Source organism: Poecile atricapillus, chromosome 1 (assembly GCF_030490865.1).
Source record: "Poecile atricapillus isolate bPoeAtr1 chromosome 1, bPoeAtr1.hap1, whole genome shotgun sequence".
NCBI lineage: Eukaryota > Metazoa > Chordata > Aves > Passeriformes > Paridae > Poecile > Poecile atricapillus.
Window position 1 is genome coordinate 144760767 of NC_081249.1, and position 18635 is coordinate 144779401.

Sequence of the window (18635 nt, forward strand, 5' to 3'; positions counted from 1 at the left end):
TACCTGACTATAAGGAAATATTCTCTTGCTGGAAAATCTGAAAATAATAGTTAGAAGTACTTCCCCTAAAAATTCTTATACTTGAGAAACTGCTGGGTTTTTTTCATTGAAACTATTGTGCCAATGAGAGACAATGTAATATGATCAGCTTGTGAGCAGAGGCATAATTTATAATATCTAAAACCATGCTGTCATATATTACCTAATATGCCTTTGGTCCACCTGTCCTGAACAAAGGAGAAAACACAGGTGAAAAAAATTTAACCAGCTCTCAAGTTAGTTCTTCATTTCTCAAGCTCCTGATCACAGCCCATGCTCCCTCCCTAAAGCACCAACCATCCCCACACTAGCATGGACATTAACAAGTATGAACCCTAGCTCAGACAAGCAGACTAGAGAAAAAATATTTAATGTCTTTGTTATATTTGAGGAACTACAGCTGAGATGATGAGCACCAGAGGAGAGCCTATAATAGGTCACTTTCTCATCAGCCAGTATTATGCATCACTTTAACTGTTAGATTTTCTCCCTCCAAAAATCTGATAAAATACCTTATGAGGTCTTGGTGACTGAATGATCAGCTAAAACAGTCGGACTATCCAGGTCTATAATGCACAGATGAAAAAGAAATAGAGAAAAAAGTTCTGATTTATGGCATTATGTTTTCTGAAGAAACGTGTATCAAGAGGGTTTGATACTATCCTGGCTCTCACATTGCTTCATCTAAAGTAGAAAATGTAGGAACGCATTCCTCAATGCTTTACATGGTGCAGTGAATGTATCAGGGCTACTTAAGGAACAATATGAAAAAGGCTACGAGCATGACACATTCCTGTTACACAGTATGGTACAGTCCCTGTGGTCCTCCCCATACCTCATGATCTTGTAGGTCTTGTTCTAAATGTAGTGCTTTTTTCAGAGCAGAAGCCACAAACTTCTTCCTTTTCTGTAGGAAATTTTTCTCCTCCGTACATAGATCAAACGCCAAGCGAACATCTAAGTTTCTGGACCTCAAACAAAGTCCAGGGTTAAACAGGGTGTGCACAATCACTTAAAATTAATATCTGGATGTTTGCTTAAAAGTTGAAAATCTATTACGAGGCTTAGAAAAGCTGCTACTGCGGCCCCACAAAAGCACATCACAGATAGTATAGATAAGGTAGAGAAAAGGCTGATGAACTGCAAAATGTAGCAAAATCTTACAGAAAGAAATATTCTTTATTACTACACTGATTATCAGGAAGTGTCTAACATAAATACTACAATCCATATATGGGTACTACAGTGGAATATTTAGGATTTCTTGCCTCAAGACCATCAGATTTTATAAATACAAATACTCTGTATTTTTAATTTAAGTAAGGAAAGGCAAGTAAACACATCTTTTTCTAAATATATAGCTCTACAGATATTGCAACCAGAAAACATTATTCTCCCCATCTTAACTGAACTTCTATATAGCAGCATAACAGGAAAATTCACCCAGCACAATTAACCACCTTCTGGACATCGATAATGAACATAGGTGAATAGGTAAATATAATCATTGACTAAATACTTTCTCCCTTAGTTTAGGTAAGAAGGCAAAGAAACATCTTTTTTCCACAACCACAAAACTCAAAACCAGAATTTGTTACCAGTCATTTGACTTCACATGTAAATTGATTGTCTCATCCTAGGAAAAAAAAAACAAAAACCACACAATATAAACACTGGAGATCATTTTACGTTCTTTCTTTACCATCAGCTCTGAAGCCTTTCTCTTTTTCTAAAAGCCATACTGAACCACAAAGCCATAATAATCAGAAAATCTATCTAAATCTCAAAAGTTCTCCAAGTCCACTGTATTTTCCTTATATTGTTATACTAAAGATGAAGAGAGCCGTGTACAGTAAAAACCAACACCAACTTTGCCAGTGTGTTCCATCCTGCCTCATCATTTGCATTTGCTCTGATCCGTGTTAGTCCCTGAGGTGGCCAGAGAAATCCCTTTGTCATGTGTTTGGCTGTGATTTCTTTGTTCTGTTTGGTTCATATGAAAACATACAGGTTCATAATGTTAGGAATTATTAGGAAGCTGAGGGCACTAACAATTAAATATCTAAACCCCTATTTCACACTGATCTAATTAACACTTGCCCACTGATCTTTTCTATAGCCCTAACATTTATTCTAAGAAGTTGGTATCAATCACCTTTGCTACTGCCACTTTCTCACTGAATGGAAGTGAATCCAGAGGAATAGTGAGGGATGCATGGCAGTCTTTTTTGTCTTCACCTGAAGTACACTGAAAAAGAAATTATAATGTAGAAAAATATTTCATATATACACCATACAAAAGCACTGCTTACAATTTACTTTTTTCAAATGGGGTCCCTTGTCCAACAGTTTTCAAGTTGGCATCTAATATTTGCATGTCTTCAGGGTTACAATGCTGTTTCAGAGCTGAAGTTCATGAAAGAGAACTCTTTATTAAAAATACAAACTCTCCATTTGCCTCAGTCAAGTGCAGAAAACCACAAGTTTACTGTGCTTACTCAAGCTAATGATCACATACCGAGCAGAAATGAGGCTTCTTGTCTGCTAGAGCCATGCACAGCTCTGACAGGCTGTACTTGATATAATGGAAGTTCAGGGGCTTCAGAGGTTGCCAGAAAGAGCCCAGTGACAGGGTCTGGCTCTTCTCATATGATCCCTTCACTGAAAACAAGAAGTCTTTTTCTAGAACAAAAATCCAAACATGGAAAATATATAGAGAAGTTAATGACTATGATCTCAGAAATGGAACATTAAATGGTCTTTCAGAATTTAATATATAAACCCTTTATCAATGCTTCCAAACTCTATTTGTCCAGCAAAGGAACATTACAAGAAATAAAAGAAGAAGAAAGGCAAACAAGCAAATAAAAAACAAACTACAAAACTCCAAAAAGCTTATAAAGCTGCAGTAGATATTTTAAAAACTCAGTCATACAGGCAAATTGGACAAAATGTAAGTTGAGACAGAAATATATATTTTTTTCTACTTTACAGCACTTGTAAGAGTCGTTCCTTTAATTTCAAAGTCCAGTTATAATTAGTTAGCACAGACTCACTATAACTGTTGAATATGTGAACCTGTGTATACACTCCTAACCATCCAGTTCCTGTGCTCTAGTTGTAAGAATAAAGTAGGAAAATTACCAGATGAGAAAATGAAAGAAAACAAACAAACAAAACCAATGTGCACAGACAAAAATCCAACCAAACAAAACCAAAACAAACTAAAAGCAAAAAATAATTAAAAGAACACATAACAAAAAACCAAAAAACCCCAAAGCAATCAACCAACCAAGAAAAGTCACTTAACCATAAAATAAGGGTTTTGTTTCTAGTTTGAAGTCTAACCTGAAGGCTCTTTCTTTGTCCATCTGTTGTCCACTAGGACTTCCAAGCAGGAAATTTCACGAGACTGTAGCAGGGATGAGCAATGAGAGATTAAAGTATAAAACATCCCATATGTGAATCACTTTACTGCTACCTGTCATTGGTCACCTGAGTCCCTGGGGTCTGGAAAATAGTCCACCCTGTGTTGGTTAGGCTGATAAGAGAAAGGCTTTGGCACTCTGAGAATGTGACAGGTTTCAACTAAAAGAAAAATTGTTGTGGTGGTTTTGGACAGCACTGGGAAGAAAAGGGAATAACAGGGAGGCAAAGGGGAGTGTGCTGAGACCTCCCGAGGGTAAATTGATGGGTAGGCCAAACCACAGGGATGTCCTTGCTGCCCTGCTTTGGTGAAGCTTGACAGCCAAGTGCTACCTCCTTTAAGTAATGAGTTAAGGGCAGCTGAGAAAGCAACTTCCATACCATCCTGTGGAAGTGAGGAAAGCAGGATGCCTGTGAGGGAGTCACAAAAGAAGTTCCTCAAAGGAATGACACAGTGGCAGTAAGTCAGTGAAAGACCACTTCAGGCTTTGACAAGAGCCTTGATATCAACCTGTGGTGGTGAACAGGTCTCTGGGTATCCCAAATGACTATGCAAATTCTTTCCTAACACATTCTTCCAAGGGGAGCAGCACAACAGGATGGCTACCTGTGTTTGACCCCTATCTCTCTCCCATTCAGCCTTGCCTGCAGTGGTGTGTTGGGGCACCTGCCAGATTCACCATTCCCATTGATATCATGAACACAAAGATAGAAGAGCAACAGTTTAAAATTACCACTAATACACCATTAGTCACAAGCTTTTCAGGAGGGACTGGACTGAAAGAGAAAAAAAATTGCAATCAGAAGTAGTATCACCTAAATACACTCCTAAATGAACACCAAGGAATAATACTTTCCTTGAAGTTTGTTTTGTCATTGACATGTAATTGATTTTTAATTTTAGAAGATATCTGAAATATGTTTGGATGATTTTTTTAATGATAATGGTAAATAATAGTTGTAATAAGCATGATGACCACAGTTCTTACTATCCTCTCTCTTCAAGCAAGTAATAGGATAAATTAATAACCAGGATGATTCTTGGTAGATAAGGAAGACAGAGTTTTAGCCAATATACAACTAACTTCATTGACACCAGCCATTATTGTCATGCTGGGCATTTTAAACTATTTTAGACTAAATGGTAGTATGTGTTTGACTGTTTGACAAAGGGGCACATCTATGGTTCCGTGTGGGTGTTACTCACATGCTCTCCGATGTAAACTCAACCTCTAGCATCTCCTGTGTCTGTAAAAAAATTAATTTATTATAATTATCTGAATTAATTTTCTTTCTCATTAGCTATGGTTGTCAATTATTATTCTGGCTTCTGAAAGAGTCCTTCAATCAAATCAAATTTTCTTCCTGCTCCAGGGTACAGTGTGAGGAGTGAAAGCATTTGAATTAGAGTGATTTTGAAAGTGTTCTCCCTCCTTTGTTAACCATCAGCCCTCAGGCCAAACTGCCCTGCTCTGTTTGGTGGTGAGGCAGAGTAGAAGGGCAGGCAGTCCTGCAGCAGTAACCGTTGGCTTAAAACTGCCTAAAGGCTTGGGTTTTTACTGTGTAATGTTATCTGAAGAGGGATACTGCTGTATAGAAGAGGGCATTCTCAGTCCTTCCAATTGAAAGGACTCCTATAACACAGACAACACATTGACCAGTGCCCAGACAAGTTAATGCAGACTGCCTGCCGAAATCACTGTGGAGCTGAATACCTATACGTACCCTATAAGAAAAGTCAGTAGAATAGCATCTATATAATCTATATAAAATCTATAGAAGTATCTAAATTGAATACCCACATCTCATGTTGAAGTCATTGTTTAGGTGTTCAGGCACACTGAAACAATAAAATAGTTTGAGCAGCTGGCCATCAACTGGTTTTAGCACCTCAGTATGGATCTTTGTATTATCTTCGGGTATATTCAAAAGAATTACAGGGCAAGGAATCCATTTTTAAGTGAATACTGCCAGAGTATGCCCAAACTCACAAGTGTTTTTGCCAGGAAAAGAAATTCTAACAAAGAAACTTTGTGTAATGGCGATCAAGTTTTGCATTTCCAACAAAACCTATTTGAGCAACAGAGGCAAAAAAGAGGGAAAAAAGGCAACTCTGGTGTCAGAAAAAACACCTGCTAAGAGGTTTGTTGAGCTAGCAAAAGCCTTCAGGATCATGTCCTTGTCTACTTTGCTGATTAAGGTTTGGAAGGTTCTTCACGGGGTATATGAAGTGCATACCAAGAAGAAACAAACTCTCTTACCTACAATTGCTTTAAAAGAACTTACTTAGGAGGTAATATCAAAAAATGTGTTTTCTTCCTGTGACCAAGGCAGTTTTATCACTCACCTTTGGATTTAGCTGAAATGTCAAGTGAACAGTTTCTCCAAGCTGAACTTTAGCAACATCAAAGAGAACAGTGAAGAGGAGGTCATCTTGAGTGACAGCATTTTCATCATAGACTTTCATCTCAAGAATATTCTGTGAACAGAGGTACAGAATTAGGATCCTATTTTGAGACCTCACAGAGACACAAGATGATGTGCTCAGCATGTTAAGAAAAACAGAGAAAAAACAGGGAGAAGTGAGAGAGCATGCACAACCTTTGCATCCACACAGAGATGAAGAAAGATATTCTGAACCTAGCACAGAGTTGGGTTTATTGTTGAGTTGTACTTCAGAATAATTTAAATGACAAAAGCTAGTAGAATCACTGAATATTGAAAAACATGTTTGGCCTCCAATTTGGTTTGAGGTCACCATTTCTTTCTGAATTGTAGAAAACCAGCTAGTGCTCAGGATTTTGTTGCTATTGGTAGAATAAAAATCCTTGGATATAAGCAGCAATTAAAATACACTAAGGATGTACCATATAATTACTTCATGGTTGCATAATTTTATCCTGTAAATTATTAAACAGATCACATGCAGATAATTACCATGTAATCTACAGAAAGTGATATGCTTTTGTTAAATTGCATAAATCCTGTATACATCTCCCTCCTCTGTCACCTGTCTGGATGGATAGGAGAAGGTAACAACCTCTCCTGTGCCTGATTGGTAGCTAGACGTGAGCTGGCTCAGAGATGCCTCTCTGAGTGCTGAGCAAGTGAACTTTAACTGCTGTTTTCTCAGTGGGGCAATAATTCAGGCCTCCCTCAATGTATTCAGCAGCTCATTTTCATGCAAATTACAGGGAGCACTTATCTCAGATTCTTACTTATGCATCAAATTTAACTGCAACTTGCTAAGAGGCTTGATGTTTATTAAAGACACAGGTAGGCTCATGGTCTTGCACACAAACACATGGATAAAAGAGATCGAGCACGTGAACTTGGTTGTCTTAGAAGCTCATAATGTATCTCAGGAAAGTCCATACCTAAATGTGATAAGATTGACTAGACATAAACACTGAAGGGAAGCCACTCCAGAATACAACCATTCAATTTTGACATCTATCATTCTGCAAGAAACCAGCAAGGGAGAGATGGAAAATGACCTTGAGTCTGCAGTTTGCTGTCAGAAGACAGAAATGCTGCTGACCTTTAAGGCCAGCTGTGTAAAAGTATCGAACTGTGGTCAGCAATTTCCATGACACTTGCTAATAGAAACATACTGTCAAAAGGCAGAGACAAGCAGCCATACCATCTTGGTTCACAGGCCAGCTATAAATAGCCTGTGAAGGATTATGGAAGGTGATGGAGGTAATATGCTTAAAAGCAATAGTTTGCAGTTAGTAGAAGGCAAGCTTGCACTGAAGAGCAGATCAGTTCTCCTAGCTGTGATACTGCAATAGAATATCCTTATTTGGCTTAAATGACTGACTTAACTTTCTGAGTGACTAACTGATTTGCAGTCCCAGTTACTCCCAGCTAGCCAGGAGAGGCATGCACAGGGTGCAGGCTGGCCAAGGGAGATCTCTGGCTGCACCCCTGGGATGCTGTGTAGGAAGCAGCCAGGGGTAACTGGGCAGTTCACTGTTTCTGTCTCTCCTGACAGAGAATATGAGGGCAGCATCACTGGGAGCCAGGCAACGAGCAGAGACAGCCCTTGGCTGTGTGCCACCAGCTCTGGGAAGGGTCACTCTCCTGGAACTGTGGAAGTTGTGCCCAGAGCACAAGCCTGGGAAGCCTTTCTAGCCACCTGTTTGTCAGACATTCATCAAAACAGATGCCTGTCATTAAACACTGCTCTTCCTGGTAGGAACCAGCACAAACATGCCCAAACAGGCCTTTTCTTCCACAGTAACAGTGTATTATATGGTTTTACTGAGCTCTGGCTACCGGGGACTGGGAAGATGGATACCTCAGCAAAACACAAGACAGGGAAGGAGAAAATAACCAGACCAGCAAACGCTGGTTCTGCTCGGAGGGTAATGAGCACAGGAATTGCTCAAGAGCCTTAACTGCTGAGCTTAGGTTGTCCCAGATCCCCAGGATACATTTTTGCAGCCTACACTCAAGCCACAGCCCCCACCACCCTGCTGTAGCCACACACTGAAAATTACTCCAGGTAATGCCACATGTTTTGTCTCCTGCTGCAAATTTACTGAAAGTAAACATAAGGTCTTTCCAAACACTACTCCTGAAGAACAAGTTCAAGCAGGTTCTGCAGCCAAGGTATTTTTTTAGCTGTTCTGTGTGTTACTGCAGTTTTGAAAATCCTTTCAGGAAGAGCAGGGGCTCGTGTGCAAGAGTTGCACGTCAGTGAGTGTTTGTTCCCATGCTGCAATGTGTGCCCCATGCCTTTCACCTCTGATAAAGCTGCAGGACTTCATGAAATTGTGCCTCACTGGCATTTTGAAAGAGGTTGGAATTTTTTAGGTTTGCAGGGAGAGCACTAGCTGTAGGCACTGATGGGCAGATATGTAGAAGCTGAAAGCAATACCAAACAGGGTCAGCACCACCTTACTGTGGAAGAAGGCCTGAGAACATGTACCATGGGCAACTTCTGCAGTCAAAGGCAAGAGAGATTGTTCACTGGAGACCCTGTGGTGTAGGAACACATTGAGCTATTCCAAACGCTCTTTTGGAGGAGTTTATCAATTCTTGAGAGAGCCACAGGACTGGCCTGATTATTTGCTACTTTAGAAAGTCCTGATCTGGCACCACCATTAGGAAATGAACAGTGCAAGCTGTAAAGCAGAGACTGATTGCCCCTGATGTGAAATAAGCTTGGTTTACTTAGCCTACCACTGATCTATGTGGACTCCTGGACTCTGATGTTGGTGCTGTCTTTTGGAAGGAGAAGATAGTGGGACTTGAAAATCTTCTTAAGCTTTAATATTTATCATCATGATAAAAGATCATGAAGTTCTCTTTTGCAAACTTCAGCTGTTGCTTTGTGACTTTTTTATTTCTGGTCATTACAAAGGAATTGTTAAAAAGTACAGCCCTTTAATGCTTCCACTACCTAGCTCATACATTTCTTTTATGCTATTCAATTTACTCTGAAATTTTCATATTTAATTATGAAAAGCAGTGATGAAAAATTGACAAGTGATAGAACACTATAGGAATAGTTATGAAATATCTTGGTTATTTTTTACATATCAGAAAATCAAATTCAATTTTGCTACTACGTTCTACTCCAAATGCCCTTACCAATATTCTTGTAGTCCTTCACACATATTTATTTCTATTTTTATTTTGCCCTACACATCGATCACACTATGATGTCTCTGCCCCAAAAGCAAAACAAATGCACTCTGCATCTTACCTTTACTTGGCTCTGGATCCTGAAGCAAAATGTTTCATTCCACACTGGATCTTTGCAGTTCTTAATGGTTTTGGTCCGGACAGTCTCGGGGGAAGCAGTGGGCAAGGACAGGCTTACATAGCAATCGGTTTGGCTAACTGTATTTGAAAAGATATGTTGTAACTAAGAAATTACTACAAATATCTTAAAGCATAGCCATATAGCACTGAACGCATACAGCAAATTGAAAAACTGAGGTGTTTCAAGAACTTTTCTGACAGCTCTTTATTCAAAACCATTCACTACTGTTTGTTACCTCCTGCAAGTGGGAGCTCAGGTCATGAATGGAGATTCAAAGAAATTTCTGCAATAAAGACAACTGGTAAGAAAAGAGTACACAGAGCTAGTTTGACTTAACAAACCTGTTATTGGTACGTTCCCTGTCGATTGCAAATCAAGAGATTTCTGTGATGGAGAAGTAAAATGTCTATGCATTTTAAGAGAACCTTTTTCAAGAGTAAAATACTTTTTAAACCACCTTTCCCATCTGGTCTGCTGCACCCAGATATCTGCAATCCAGTCCATGTAATGAGCTGACTGTCTCACCCAACACGTGATCACATCCCTTCACCATGACAAGCAATATGCAAAAAATAGCAGTGCACTTTTATCTTACTGTGATTTAAACTCTGAGCCCTGATAGAGAAGAAAATTCTAATTTCTGAGAAAGGTGGTCATGTCTCAGAAGGTTGCACAGTGAGCTACAAGTATGGCATTAAATCTCGACACACAGCAGTTGTTTTGGGTTTGTTTTGTCTCCAGACCTGTCTGGGTGGGCACAGCTATCACAGAATCATAGAATGGCCTGGGTGGAAGGGATCTTAAAGACCATCTAGTTCCAACGCCACTGCTGTGGGCAGGGGCACCTCCCGCCAGACCAGGTTGCTCTGTATGCTGGGCACTGCCTCACAGTGTGGATGAATTGTCTCCTGGGGTTTGCCAGAGTTTCCAGGTGAGTGGCAAGGTGGGTACTTGTATATCTGTGCAACTAACTTTCCCTTTGTGTGTCAGTCTGATATATGTGGAGTATTTGGTGGTGGTTGGGAATCTCTCTGATACTGCTAAGGAGTATCAATCAGAAAATTGATTTTTACCAGGGAGCAATGCTGGGCATTTGCTCCTAAGAGCATAAAAGAGTTGATGCCTCATGAACCCGTGGTAACAAACTGAGACCCTGACAGTATAGTGAAGAATGGTGGGGCTCAGTATCTCTACACAGTCATACACCCTTTCCAGCCCTCCCATTCTGAGCAAATCTGCTGTCCTTTCTAGAGAATTGACATTTCTTTTGTCTTCTTGACAACTACAGCTGTCTCCAGCTCTAAGAACTTGTTGTGTATTCACAGTATATCTCAGACTTGGGTAAAATAACAGGGACTTTGATACTGTGGGATACATGCTGAGAGGCAGCATGACCAATTGGGTAACCTGCTGGAAAAGGTGTCATGACATGTTGATTCCAGTCCCAGCTCTGTCACAGACTGCTAAGTCACTCTGGGTGATTGGTTTCATTTAAATTTATCTTGCTTCTCCATCTACATTTCCCCACCAATAACACAGTGATAACTATCCTTTCCACTTTTGTAATCTGCTCGGATGTGACCCAGGAAGAGAGTCTGATCAGTAATTATGTTATTCTTTCCCTAGCAGTCTCTTGGTTCTCCTACCACATTTTCTTTAAACTTGCGGGGTAAACCATGCGGCAATGAACAGGTGTTGCTTAAAGTAATTTGTGCAATCAGGATATGCATGATTTATCTTTCAAGTCTTCTGATACTGTCTGAGCATTAAACATCTTCCAGTTTTTCAAGATTGTTTCCCCCTTGCTCATAGTAAGGTAAGAAATTCCTTTAATATATCAATAATGTTAAAAAATATCCTAATATTACATACAGGAATTAGAGATATCTTTATTTGCAATTTTAAAATGCAATATACCTTTTGGTAACAATTTATTGGTAATGAAACTATTTCTTTAGCTGTCTTCCACACACTATTTTTGAAAACTCTTTCATTGATTTTTAACTTTTGAAAAAGATCATACTGACTTTACATAGCTACTTCCTCAGATGGTGCCAGAGGCTCAGGCTGTTTCTTCCTCAACTGTCTCTGCAAGTAATGCATTAATGATGTATGTGTGTTTTAGAGAATTTTTTAATTTGTGGTTTGGGATATCTCTTTGTTGTTCATACAAGCTATGATTCCTGGTTTAGAAGAAGAGCATTCATTATTTTCAGAGTATCAAAGAAGTGCTAAACTTTTGACTTACACTCTTTTATTTACTAGAGCTGTGGTAGGTTCAGTTCTTTATCCTCTCTGAACACAACAGAACCGTACCAACCTGAGAGGTTAGTCTAGTCTTTAGCAAGGCTGCTCACCCTTAATAAGAGCAAAAACAGAATCCTACAATCTGATGATCCACACTGAACACTAACTAGGTTAGCAACTTAGTGAGGTCTCGGTCTCAATATAGCCTAAGACAAGAATGTAGATAGAGACAAAGATATTTGACTCTGAAAACAAGCAATTAAAGGCAGAACACTGCATGAAGAATAATGAATTATACCCCAGAACTAAAATTGCAGGATGCATCTAACAACTTACATGTACAACACAAATTTAATTACATTTTCGACCAGATTCCAAATATACAATGTTAAATGTAAGTGCAGGTGAGGAGATTTAGCACTTATTTCCTTTTGCATACACTTTTAGCCCTGGAGAGGAACATGTGGATGCTCACTCAGAGTTGCATTCTCTTCCACTCTTTTCCTCCCTCCTCTATAAACTGCTTTAACTCTTACCAGCTATTGAACATACCCAAATTGAAGAGAATTGACTTAGGCAGCCTGGCATATGAGAAAGAGCTGAAAGACTTGAGTTTGCTGATTAAACAACAAAAAAAGATTGTCAGATAATCAGTTCTGTAATGTCCAAATGATTGATACAAAGAGGATAATGATCTGTGTTTCTGTGTGAACAGCGGCAAAGATTGGAAGACTGCTCCAGCTCTTAGAGGATTAACTCTAGCAAGAGAGATTTTATAAGTTTTTTAGGTAACTCATTTCAGACTGTACTAGTACCCAGACAAGTATGAAACAGTGGCAGACAAGCTAAATTTCATCCTGCTTCAAGAGATGAGGACCAGCCCAGGTGAACCTATCAGGTGTCATATGGAAATGCTGCCATGTAATGTCCATGTTTATGCCGGAAGGCAGAAAACAGGATAATCGTGTCACATCAATTATAGTCCATGGAAAACAACTAAGCCATTTCCCTGCCAGGGTTGACTATCAGGGAGCATAGTGATAGGACAGCTTTATATGGTACACCAGCCCAAGAGATCAATTACCAGATAGCCGGGTGCTGTCTCCAAAACAACTCCAAAGCTCCTTCTTTGACACATATGAAAAATGACTGTAAATTCCTTGGAAGAGTTGCCACCTTTTCATTCTAAACAGGTACAAGGAGCAGGTACTGAATAACAAGGCTTAAATCCATACACAGAGTCTCCAGATACCATCACAATATAATCATCAAAATGAAACAACACAAAAAGCAACACAACGTAATGCAGAGAAGACTATGCACAGCTTAACTACAAATCATGCATTTCCAGGGCATGATTTACCTTTTTTAGACTTTTTAAAAAGTCTCTACCCTTTTTAGACTTTTTAAAAGCATTGCCACTATTTCACTGTTCCCACCCTCAGATAATCAGCCAGTAATGTCCAAAATTCAAAAAATATTCAAAATGTGGAATATCTTTTGAAAAGAGGTATTATCAAACAGTCAGATTTTCTTTGTTCCACCTTAGACCATCTTGGGGTGATAATATCATGCAATCACAACTCTATCACTAGCTCGGATTTTTAAGAAAGTTCTTTCATTTCCTTTGAAAAATAAGCTAGGCTAAACTAAGTCTTGGTCACACATCCACACTGTCGATGCAGACACTGAGAGTAGTTAGAGCATCTAAAGAAACCATTATCAGAAGAAAACATCATAGAAACAGATTTGGAAACAGGCTGCAAACAGTACACATAAAATGCATTTGATTTCAAAGAAAATAGGAGTGTGAACAAAATCAATACCAGAAAGAGCTGAACCACCAAATCAATGCTCAGAAATCTTCTTTCTTCAGAAAATGTTCGCAAGAATGTTGTTCACCCAGTAAGGGAAGAGAAACAAAATTGTATTAAAAGTTTATCTAAAACTTTTTGTTTCCTTAAGCATCATTATTATGACTCAGAAATGCCTCTGACAGGACATTCTTGGTCAAAATTGGTCCTAAATAAGTAAGAAAAGATGAGCACCTTTGTCAGGAAAATATTCAGAACTATTGTTGATTTAACAGCAGAATACGACGCAAACAATAGCACCAAAATTGGGAGTGAATGTTACTTTTAACCTTCAGTGGCTACTACTGCAGCCCGACTTTATTGTCTCCTGCTGAGGGTAGAGTCACAGAAAGTGCCCAAGAGAGGAGCCATAGTCCCATGGGGACAGTCTCATGCATCTTCTCTGCAGTGCAAACTCTCACAGCCATGTCAAATCTAGCCTCTCTACTTTGCATTGCCCTCCCACATCAAGTAAATCACATCTGGGTTCTTGGTCCTTATCTATGAGGCAATCAGTGTCCTCTTTCAGCAAAAAGGTTACCCAAAGCTCCAGAGACCATCACTGATAAAAGACCTCAAGCTCTGAGGATCTTGCCTGTGGGCAAGGCTTTCCCTGGTGTTCAAAACCTCCACAGTGACCAAGACATACCACAGGCCTCATTGCACTGTGCTTTTATGGTACCAGTCACCTCAGCAGCATTCATCTACATCCGTTGGTAAAGACACTAAGAGGGACAGATGCATAAAACGAAAACGTGTCTCTGCTCAGAGGGCAGAGAAAGAATGAATCGCTAATGACAGGTATCAGTAACACTGCATAATGCACAATTGGATGAACTGCAGATACTGCTGGTTTTGATGAAGCCAGAACAACCAGGACATGTACTGAGGTGGATAAAATCTACTAGGATTCATGAAAAAAAAATGTATTTAAACATATTTTTGATAACAAAATATCAAACATGAGAAGTTCTACCTTTACCCCATGTCCTGGTTCCAGAACAGGGTTAATTTTTGCAGTAGCCAAGAGGGGGCATGGCCAGGATCCAGAGGTTACTGCCGGGAGACGGGGGGAAAGGAGACTTTTCATTAATATTGCTGCTGTTACTGCTTCCTTTCTTATTTCATTGCTGTTTCCAGTAAATTGTTCTCATCTCAGCCCATAATCTTTACCTTTTTTTGACTCCAGTTCTCCTCTCCAGCCCACCCAGTGGGAGAACCAAGTGGCAGTTTGTTGGGATAGTCTTAGTGGGAGCACTAAACTGGGAAGTACCATTCCTAAACCATGACAGCCTGTAACACCTCAAAAAATCTTGAAACAATTTCTGTAATGAGTAAACCTTAGTTATCAATCTTCCATTCTTTATGAATTATCAATAATTATAATAACTGAACATTTGAATTACTAATATCTGTTATTTATTAGTTCTTTGAATGTCCAAATAGCAACTAATAGTACTGTCAACACAGGTCTATTGATATTCAATTTGTGGTTAATGTTTACTGTCAAACTAAGTACACTTTGATCTTAAACTCAACAATTGTGCAACAGTAAGCAGGATATAGAGAAAATATGGTCCTTATCAAAGATGATCAAAAATTCCAAGGTACAATAACTTTAAAGAAGATGTGGGAGACTATAAGCATAGGAAAAGGTAGTACTCAGCCCATGCTTTTAGATGGTGAGGTGTTACTCAGCTCAGCCCAAGGAAATGTGCAAACAGAAATGCTATGCAGAAATCAAAGAATGCTCTTCTTCATGATGATCTCGTTTCTGAGTGCAGACTAGAAAGGTACTCCTTGAGCAGAGTCTGCCCCTGCCTTTTAACTCCGCAAGCCAAATAGCAGAGGAAGAATGATCTTGAATCACCATATGGACCTGGGTCCTCTCAAAGCGCTGTGTGGTTCTACATTGCTGCCATCACCACCTACTCATTCCAGCCTCTCTTCTCCACCCAAACTTCTCGTTTGTTAATCTCCATTGCCTCCACCCTTTTCAAACCTGTTTTAAAACAGGTTTTGACATTTTAAACATTATAAAATATTTTGCAAGCTGTTTCAATCACTTGTTAACTAGAAGTCTCCACTAAACAAGAGGATAATAAAGTCTACCAGGAGTACATAGTACCATCACAACAGTCCTTAAAACTGATACCTGTTCAAGGAAGGACAAGAGCTGCAATGTCTCCTGCACAGGTACAGTATTAGAGCACAGTAGCTGATCTCATCTTTCCTTTTGAGACAGAGATGTGCCTACCATTTAGCTGAGATCCTTTACTTTCACCAGTCTCTCAGTCAGTAATCAGTTCAACTTCCTAATTCCTAAGCCTCCTGGTGTCCTTGCTGAAGCACTGGCTTCGGAAATGAGGAATCATGGTTTTGAGAAACTCTTATTTAAGACTACACCAAGAATCTAAAGGAAGCCATGGAGGAGCATCGCACACAGTACCTTTAACTACCAGAACAGCTTTCTGTTCTTGCACACAGAAGCATGCAGAAGCCAGCATGGCTGCAAGAAGATGCATGTACACCTACATAGAACCCACTGACAGCAGAAGAGATGCAATTCCACGGCTCTAAGGACATGTACAGAGCAAGTAAGGATCTCCTTGATTATAAATAGCATTTTCCTTTTTAGTGGCAGCTTATGCTGCTGTCAAGGCACAGAGGAGGCTTTTTGTCTCCACACTATTTACCATTAATGCAATACAGTGAAACTGTATATAATACAATATACACTACACTCCATCATGACCATCAAAGACTTGAAAAAGGGGGGGAAAACAGAATTAATCTTCTAGATTAGAGAATACAAAACAAGTAACCTGAGGGAAACTAGGTTTATGTGTGTGTTTGGTAACAATGAACTGAGGAAGAGCATGAGCAGACTTGGTTTGCATGAGTGGATGAAACAAAAAAGAAGACTGAATAGAAAGGAACAGAGGTTGTTAAGAAATGCAGCTATGAAACTGACTCATATAATATTCACCAAGATTATCTATTCATTTTTTACTCCTATTATTAACCATGGTTATGACTTTATTATAATAGGCATCAGTCAAGACCAGGCTTCCATTTCAACAGGTATCTCCATAGTTATGCAATTGGTTCTTGAACTTGATCTAATCAGCTTAAAATTACAGTAAAAAAGCCCTGCTCCAGGATATGACATCACAGGGAGGATCTTCTTGTGATTACTGGTTGCTTTTATCCCTGTTTCAGTTTCTTAACCAGTTAGGAAATCCCTGTTTACAGGATTTGTTGCAACTTGGCAGTTATCCACATAACCACTTCTCTGTCCTTGTGCAGATTCTTATTGCTAAGCATTTGTGTTGGGCTGTTTTAGGCTTTCTCTCCATTAATGCAAAAACAACCTGTCTGAGGAGGCAGTGACATCAGAAACCTTAATGAAGTGCCCTGAAAAGACACAAACACTCTTTTTAAAAGGACCATGTCCTAGGTTTACTCTTAACCGCTGCAAACATCAGTGACCATGGGAAGCAATTTCACCCTAAAGTGAATGTGCCATCAGCACTGGCCAGCCCAGGCAGCTGCCCGTTGGCACAGCCCGTGTTGCCTGACTGCCCTCTTTGCACAAAGACTGCTGCTACCCTCTCACACCAGTGCTACAGGCAGAGGTAAAAGGAAATATACACAGCATGTTGGAGCATATCTTCAAACAGTCCTTTCCACACGCACTAGTTTCCTTTGCAGAACGTGGCATTGAGAGGGGTCTTGTTATTTTGATGGTGTTACATAGGGTTTACATGATATAAGGAAAAACATTGGTATTGCTGTCTTCCAACTTTAAAAATCAATAGGCAATACAACATTGTGAGCTTGCTATGAAATTACATAGAAACATGTTCAGATGTAATAAGGCCCATAACTATAATTTAATATTATAGTTAAAGAGAAGCCTAAAGAGAAGCCTAAAGAGAAGCCTAAAGAGAAGCCTAAAGCTTTATCTAATGAAAATGCTGATTATCTTTTCATATTAAAGAAAACAAACAAACAAAACCAAAAAAGTAGCTGTAGACTATTCCAGGAAAAACTTTTTGTAGCCTTGGATTTTTCTAAATCACAATTAGGACGTGCCACCAATTCTAAAGCCATTTTTTGTCTTCTGAATGGAGTATTTATGTTAAATACACACATGTAGAAAATGTTAAGTTTATATTTCACATGTAGCCCATGAAGCAAACAGGTTTCGCTTCCATAGATGTCAATCTGCAGTGTAGAAGATACTTTATCTCTTGGAAGATCAGTGAACCCAGCCACTGAGAAAAGGGCCACACAAAACCAGATTTGCCAGCTGTGCCAGCCTGTGGCCTGCTGTGACTGCAGTGGCAGCCTCTGGAATCAGTGAGAGCCAGGTGTGCTCCAATGGGACTGTGCACAGCAAGGCAGGTCTGGGCAGCCACGCTGAAAACAAGATCTGCCCTGGGGAATCTGCCCTGGGGAATCTGCACAACACCCATCCAGCTCATGTTATAAGCAGCACATGGGGTGAAATACAGTGGTACCTGGCTGGCAGACAAGTCTCTCCAGAAAGTAACTATGCTGTGGTTAAATGGTAGAAATGCCATAAAGCTGGCTTCTATGAAATAACTGAGAGACATGAACATAAAACCTATGCCCTCTTCCAGTGATCTTGTCTGGTAAGACAAGCTTTTGGAAAACGAGAGGATGGAGCACCCAGGCACCTCATCTTGTGACCTTTGCTCCTGATGCTGTCAGTGACTCCCCATTTTGCTGGTGCCACAAGTAAGCCCTGCTGGACAAAGAAATCATGTCCTCCAGGCAGATTTTACAGAAATGTTGGATGTATTTGTGAAGATTTGTGACATCCACAAAGCTGACTCAATTCTAAAGCCAGAGATAGAGGCAGTGATATAATGATTAGCATTCTGCAGTTCTTGAGATAAATACAAGGGAGCAGTTGTCTTGGTATAAGAGCTGACATACCTAATATGCAAAAAAGGCCTTTTCATACCAGCCTGGAAATGACCAGGTTTTCTCATACAGGCATTTCTTCTGCCCATGAAAGGCAAAGAAAGGAAAAAAAAAAAGTCTGTAACTATTTAGTTAGCAATATAACCATCCAGACCTCCCCAAAGAATAACATCCTAAAAATGGGAATGGTGTTTTCCTGTGACACTGAAAAAGAGTATCTGGGCTCCTGTCCAGAGCAAAGTGAGATGACAAATATCAAAATAAGATCCCTTAATGGCCTCCAGAAACCAATGATTTGGGGTATGGCAATTAAATGCAACACTACCCTTGACTCAGAA

The 18635-nt window shown here is 39.6% G+C and overlaps 1 protein-coding gene across 1 annotated transcript in view; it reads right to left on the reverse strand.

The window, feature by feature from the left end:
• Window positions 1–18635, reverse strand: part of LOC131585698 (cytosolic phospholipase A2 epsilon-like) — a 32804-nt gene that overhangs the window by 10134 nt on the left and 4035 nt on the right. Inside the window, exons 3-11 of the mRNA XM_058852086.1 lie at window positions 9182–9318; window positions 5813–5944; window positions 4673–4713; window positions 4200–4242; window positions 3388–3451; window positions 2558–2721; window positions 2195–2287; window positions 1638–1675; window positions 875–1010 (exon numbers count right to left, since the gene is read on the reverse strand). Of these exons, the coding sequence (XP_058708069.1) occupies window positions 875–1010; window positions 1638–1675; window positions 2195–2287; window positions 2558–2721; window positions 3388–3451; window positions 4200–4242; window positions 4673–4713; window positions 5813–5944; window positions 9182–9318 (848 nt within the window). The remainder of the gene's footprint in view (window positions 1–874; window positions 1011–1637; window positions 1676–2194; window positions 2288–2557; window positions 2722–3387; window positions 3452–4199; window positions 4243–4672; window positions 4714–5812; window positions 5945–9181; window positions 9319–18635) is intronic.